The 7,500-nt window shown below is 44.5% G+C and overlaps 1 protein-coding gene across 1 annotated transcript in view; it reads right to left on the reverse strand.

Moving 5' to 3' along the window:
* The window catches only part of dync1li1 (dynein, cytoplasmic 1, light intermediate chain 1), an 18,295-nt gene that overhangs the window by 9,395 nt on the left and 1,400 nt on the right, over positions 1–7,500 (reverse strand). Inside the window, exons 3-4 of the mRNA XM_080786941.1 lie at positions 4,439–4,555; positions 1,057–1,287 (exon numbers count right to left, since the gene is read on the reverse strand). Of these exons, the coding sequence (XP_080643067.1) occupies positions 1,057–1,287; positions 4,439–4,555 (348 nt within the window). The remainder of the gene's footprint in view (positions 1–1,056; positions 1,288–4,438; positions 4,556–7,500) is intronic.

Below are 7,500 nucleotides of genomic sequence, written 5' to 3' on the forward strand. Positions count from 1 at the left end.
ACCTTTAACCCTAATAAAAGTAGGTAAAATAATTGTAATATATGTTTTTTTGTGATCATTGGAATGTCTCTAGAACATGTTTTATGAATTATTGTGAAAGATATCCCCCAAATGTAAATTATTAATTTATTATGTTATTATAAAATTATTATATAATTATAATGAATTTTTCATCAAACTTTATTTTTTTTAACATATTTTTTAGTCTTAGTCCTAGTAGTACACAGTAGTAGTAAGGTTGAAATCTATTTTTTGCAAGTAGAAATTAATGCGGGTGTTAGAGGGTTAGTTATGAATAGATATTAGATAACCAATAAGACGAGTGGGGGGGTCGACTATCTTAGTATTTCCATCTCTTCAGTGTTTATTTTATTTAAAGTTAACTCCTCACAGCTCATTATCCCACGTACAGTTTACACGTCGTACAGTATAGAAGAAAGAACAGTATACACCACGATCCGTTGTGCATGCTTGATAATATTAGCACAGTGTTAAAAAGAAAAAAGGACAACGCAAGCAATTTAAGTACATTAGCTTGCCTCTGAAGAGCTGGAGAACACTGTAACAATCGATCAATAACCCTCTCTCCACCTCTCCTACGCGCACAAAAACGCACGCACGTATAGAATTCCCTCCCCTACAGGGGCGCTGGAAGGTATTTATACCAGGGGGAGCTGAAGGGTTGGAGGGATATAAAATATAAAATTTCGGGTCTTATTCGGGTATAATTGGCCTAATAATGACTTATTTAGGACCTACTGTAGTTAACAGAGTTAATCATAATAAAAGTATGTGACTCTTATTGTGTTGTTGTTTGGGTTAGATTTCTTTAAACCTGGTGCAGGTGAAAGTAAAACTACAATAAGGTTTTTGCTGTCTCGTCATGTTGTGTCTATCTGTCAACTCACTAGCACGCTCTGATAGACATGTCAAAAGATTCTCCTCTCCACCAGCAGGGGGTGCTGGAGCGCCCTCCGAACCCCACTTCCAGCGCTGACACTCCCCTATGAACTCTGCGGCGTTCCCCCAGCATCCTATCCTCTATACAATACTCACGCCTGTGCTCCAGCTCGCGCAGCGTCTCGGGCGCCACGCGCAGCTTGTCGATGTGCTCGCGGGCCACGGCGCCCCACTTCTGCAGCGAGTCCAGCGCGTTCCAGGGCCGCGCCATGTCCACCGTGACGACCAGCAGCGTGCCCTCGATGGCGCCCAGGGGCACCGCCACGCCCTGGAGACCCTTGTGGTACAGGTCGCCGTCCAGCACCCACACGTTGCACCGGGTGTGGTCTGAGGGGTGCCACGCAACGCACGCGCACGCACACGCACGCACACACACACGCACAGCACAACACACACACACGCACAGCACAACACAATAATTATAGTTTTTTTTCGAAATTTTTATCCCACGATTTTGGGAGTGCGAGTGTCAATTATCTATTGTGATCCTAATTGGACTCTACAATCCCTCTGCCAACCTGGGGAGAGCAAAGACTGACCTCATGTTTCCTTCAGTGCATGAAGAAAATTCAAAATGTACTTGAGTAGTAAAAGTGCAAAGGCATTGGCATCAAAATCAAATTTCACTTTCTTAATATATATTTTTTATCCCACGATTTTGTAACCCATTTTTCACCCGTGTGTCAATCATCTAATGTTATCCTGGGCTCTACACACCCTCCACCAACCTAGTCCCCATATATGGGGACAATGGGAGACCAGCCTAGTCCCCATATATGGGGGACGAGGGGAGACCAACCTAGTCCCCATATATGGGGGACAAGGGGAGAGCAACGGACTTGAACTCATGCTTCCTTCATGCCTGAGTGTCCAAGTTGCTCCTTTACACCTGACAGGGGGGAGTTTCCCTGGTTGGACGTAGCGTAGCGCATGGAAGGAACACGTTATTCCAACCAGTTCCTTTCCCCTCCATCAGGCGCCCCGGCTGGCCAGGGGGAGGCAGTTTAGAGACCAGGATTACTGCATGTTTTTTTGTGAGGAGAACATTTAAACTCCACACAGAAAGGTCCTTTGGCTATTCTGAGTGGCCAAAGAGCATTGACCAACGCCTCCAGGTCTGAAGTTAAGTAATAAGACCTGGGCTGCGTCCGAATTGCTAGGGTTGTTCCCTACTCCCTATCCCCCATACGGGGATCCAGACTCTAGTGGACTCTATAGTGATGATTTGGGACAATACTCCCTGTATGGGGATCCAGACTCTAGTGGACTCTATAGTGATGATTTGGGACAATACTCCCTGTATGGGGATCCAGACTCTAGTGGACTCTATAGTGATGATTTGGGACAATACTCCCTGTATGGGGAGCACCGACTCTGACGTCAATATCGATAGAGGGCGCTGTAGTTCCGCGGGTTCATGTACTTTTTATTTGCATGAAATCCCCATTAGGTTTTTTCAGATCGCCTCATAAAGAAGTTAAGAACTGTTTGAAAAATAAACAAATCATCCCGGCCGTTTCACTCATTTGGATATGAAGAATCAACTGACTACAAGAAACCAATCAAAACGCTGCTGCTGAATTTCTGCTAGGAACAGACTGTATCAAATAAGTGACTGCAGGCTGTCACCTCCCTGCAAGGACAGTTTGTAAAGTTATTTTTAAATTCATGAAAAAATAGGTTAATGAAAATATGTTTGCAGGCATATAGATAAAAAGGTTATTTGGTTTGGTGTTAACAGAAACATAACAATGGGCCTATGATTATTATCAATAAATTAATATTAGGCTATATCCATTATCCAGCAATATGAAAACAGTGCACAACCTTGACAATATATGAAAATATCAGCAGCATGATTGATTAACCACATGAACCCCCGCTAATCCTGGGGCGGGGGGGATAGGCCTACCAAAAATAGCCGATCTATAAGCAACGCGCGACGTCCGTGTTGTGAGCTTGTATACTTTTACTTGGGTACTTTTGGTAAAGAATTACCAAAAGTAGCCGATCTACAAGCTCTGCTCACAATACGGACGTTTGGTGTTAACAGAAACAGCAGTCCAATAAATGACTGCCTACACAATGAAGTTTTAATGCATTTATCATTTGTGATAAAGAATCTCACAAATATATTCTACAGCAAGCAACTGATTCCTCTCCTAACGTCATGCGCGCTGGGCCTGGGTGATACAATGAATCAGATTAGTACTATTGCAAATGAGTAGATTTATTATAAATAAAATAAAACAATTTCAAATAAATGCACAGATCATTTGTCTCGAGATCTGTAGCTTCGAGATCCGCCAGGGAAGAAAAGAGGGGAAAACGAAAGTTTAAAAAGTACATTTGTGTTGATTTCTTTCGCTGGTTCAACTTCTGCCTCTTCTGAGTTGGAGCGCAATGAGCGCATGCATGCAGAAGCAGCGCACGTGCGCAAACGCGTGCATGTGCGCTCAAGAGCGAGCTTGCACAATGCATTATGGGGCAGATTTGCTTCGCTGTGTTTTTGTAGTGACCATCGGATGCTCCCTACAATTCCCGGTGCATTATGGGATACTTCAGTCCACTACGTTAGGGTGCAAAAATGCTCACTACATATTCGGACACTATAACAAAATGGCGGAACCTCAAAGTAGTGCACTATATGGGGCATAGGGAATGATTTCGGACGCAGCCCTGGTACTTAAAGACACGCAAAATACAGCCCCATGTGATTTAGTTACTCTTATTGGAGCACACTAAAGCCAATCAGCATGCGAGACGAGTCCTGTCAATGTCAATCATGTAATGTTTGCAATTTACAATTAAAGGACCACTTCACCACTTTTCAACCTATCTTCATATAATAGGTCCTCACTAATAATCATGATAAAATGGCACGATGTTTTTCTACTCAGTCTGTGTCTCATAGGAGGGCTGTGGGCAGTTTAGAAACCGTCTTCCAGTGACATCATCATTAGGCAGATTCTTTTTTAAACAAGATTTTTTTACAAAAATGTTTAGATTTTCATTATCGTGAGAACGATGGCTTCCATTTTCGCATTGCAACTTCTCAGGACTAGAAAGCCTGCTGTTTTTATTAGCTTGTATTCCCCATCGATGATGTCACTGGAAGACGTTTTCTGAACTGCCCACAGCCCTCCTATATGAGACACAGACCGAGTAGAAAAAATTGCGCCATTTTTTCAAGATTATTAGTGAGGACCTATTATATGAAGATAGGTTGAAAAGTGGTGAAGTGGTCCTTTAAACAGTGTTAAAAAAGGACAACGCAAGCAATTTAAGTACATTAGCTTGCCTCTGAAGAGCTGGAGAACACTGTAACAATCGATCAATATATCTCTCTCCACCTCTCCTGCGCGCACGTGCGCACAAACACGCAAGCATGTGTCGTCGGCTCACTTTTATTTGACTAAGAACAAATCAGCCTTATTGTACAGTTCGGGAGGGGACATCGTTCAGTCGCTATGGTTACCGTCAATGTCGTCGTCATGTACGCTGAAGTAGAGGTATTCTAGGCCACGCCCCTTCATGTACTCTTCAATCCCTTGGAGTTTAGCAACCAGTGTGGTTTTCCCCGATCCGACTTCACCTGCACGCACGCACGCACACACACACACACACACACACACACACACACACACACACACACACACACACACACACACACACACACACACACACACACACACACACACACACACACACACACACACACACACACACACACACACACACACACACACACACACACACACACACACACACACACACACACACACACACACACACACACACACACACACACACACACACACACACACACACACACACATAAAATGGTAAATACGAGTGTGTTTATATAGAGCCTTTATCCAAGGCGCTTTACATACAGTAGATGCATACATGTGCAATACTCATTAACGCATTCATTCATGCTAATATGGTATTAGTTTCGCATTCGGGTTCTTGGAAACGCCCCCCCCCAGCCACTGCGTTAGTTTTACTGAGGTTAGGGTTAGGTATAGTTTTACTGAGGTTAGGGTTAGGTTTAGTTTTACTGAGGTTAGGGTTAGGTATAGTTTTACTGAGGTTAGGGTTAGGTAATAAGACCTGGTACTTAAGACACAGCCCTATATGACTCAAACAAAAATCAAAATTAGCTGCCAAAAAACATCAGTGCAGGAAACTAATCATCATCAATTCTAGAGCAGTAGGTTTTCTATTTAATTTCAACCCTTTTTCACATCAATATCAAGGTTTTCACATCAATATCAAGGTTTTCACATCAATATCAAGGTCCATTTATCTATTCAGCTTTGAGCTACGGAACACCGTTTGATCGGGCCCAGAACCTAGAATACCATTAGGAGATAACAGGCTGGCACGGCACTCGGTGCCGCGCTATGAGCTTGTAGATCTGCTATTTTTGTGTGTGGTGCATGCTGTTGGCAAACGATGAAAATATAACATTTTCTACATTCTCTAATAGTGTAGACTTCTTGTAAATTAACTAATGCAGATGTTTAACAAGGACGTAACTCTTTGAGAGCGTAGAATGTCCGTTTATATAATTTATAAGAAGAAAAACAAAACAAATAGTGTTGTCTTTCCTGCCTTTATTTTCTTCTTTCTAATGATTTGATCGGCCCCAAAACATTGTGTTCATTGTCATGATTTGTCACGATCCGAGTTGGCTTTGTCCACGGCGTAGAACCGTCTTTAAATGAATACTTTCTGAAAAGCCTACGGGGGCGAAATGCATTGAGATTCATTTCCTGGGCCACTCGTCGTTCTGAAAGGGGGCGGGACTGCGACGCTCCCATAGGAGTGGTTGCACCACTCAAAAATTATAATAATCTATAATAATACGATCTTTTCCTCCCGATTCGGATCTTTTGAAAAGCATGTGATCGGGTCGGGACAACTCTGGCCCGGCCAAAGGTCCTGCATGCCATTAGGACAACTCTGGCCCGGCCAAAGGTCCCGCATGCCATTAGGACAACTCTGGCCCGGCCAAAGGTCCTGCATGCCATTAGGACAACTCTGGCCCGGCCAAAGGTCCTGCATGCCATTAGGACAACTCTGGCCCGGCCAAAGGTCCCGCATGCCATTAGGACAACTCTGGCCCGGCCAAAGGTCCTGCATGCCATTAGGACAACTCTGGCCCGGCCAAAGGTCCTGCATGCCATTAGGACAACTCTGGCCCGGCCAAAGGTCCCGCATGCCATTAGGACAACTCTGGCCCGGCCAAAGGTCCTGCATGCCATTAGGACAACTCTGGCCCGGCCAAAGGTCCCGCATGCCATTAGGACAACTCTGGCCCGGCCAAAGGTCCTGCATGCCATTAGGACAACTCTGGCCCGGCCAAAGGTCCCGCATGCCATTAGGACAACTCTGGCCCGGCCAAAGGTCCCGCATGCCATTAGGACAACTCTGGCCCGGCCAAAGGTCCCGCATGCCATTAGGACACAGACAGACAGCGTGACAGAATGATGCTGACAGTGGGGGGTGGGGTTGGGGGATGGGATGTAGAGTTCCATTAATTAGTAACGCAGGCGCCTGCTGTGGTTCTGCCTCTTACAGACAGAGACAGACAGACGGGCCCAACATGGCCGGGCCAGGCGGTTCTGACTCTTACAGACAGAGACAGACAGACAGGCCCAACATGGTCGGGCCAGGCGGTTCTGCCTCTTACAGACAGAGACAGACAGGCCCAACATGGCCGGGCCAGGCGGTTCTGATTCTTACAGAGAGGCCCAACATGGCCTGGTCAGGCGGTTCTGACTCTTACAGACAGAGACAGACAGACGGGCCCAACATGGCCGGGCCCTAAACAAAAATATATATTTTTGACATCTGCCACTTTAAATAAGGTGACTTGATTGATTGACATCAAAAGGGCCTACAGTATGTCAGCTCAACCCACAATGCAATATTCTGTTTTCAAGAGTGTTGCTGTGCACAAAACCTTCGGTAGCAAAATACAAATTAAATACAAAAAACCCCTACCTACTCTATTTCCCATTCCAAGTGCATGTGTCTTATATTCTAAAGATCCCTCAGGTACATATTTAAACTATTTTCTTTCAGCGGGTAGATCGTGTTGAGCTGGTCATTTTGAAAGTAGCTCTCAAGTCAAAAAAGCATGTAGAAGACATTTTTTAGAATCTGATCTCAGGTCAGAATGGGTTAAATAAATACTTTCTGAAAAAGTCTATGAGGAAAATATGCATGCAGGGGGGACCCCCCCCCCCCCCACACACACACACACACACACACACACACTTTGAGAACCAATGTTAATAATAGACAAACAAATATAAACAAATAATAATTCAATTAATTTACAGAAATACATGTCAAAGGCAGGGAACGCAACGCAATGTCCACCTCTCAGCCTCACCACCACCTCCACCTCACCTCAACACATCTAACACACGGAAGCAAGCAAGCATGCAGCAGTGAGCAGCACATGTATCATAATTCATAAAACACACATGCAGTGGCTGGAATGACTTGCACTGTTTCAAAGCA

Source organism: Protomyctophum bolini (genome assembly GCF_963924005.1).
Source record: "Protomyctophum bolini genome assembly, chromosome: 17".
Lineage (NCBI taxonomy): Eukaryota > Metazoa > Chordata > Actinopteri > Myctophiformes > Myctophidae > Protomyctophum > Protomyctophum bolini.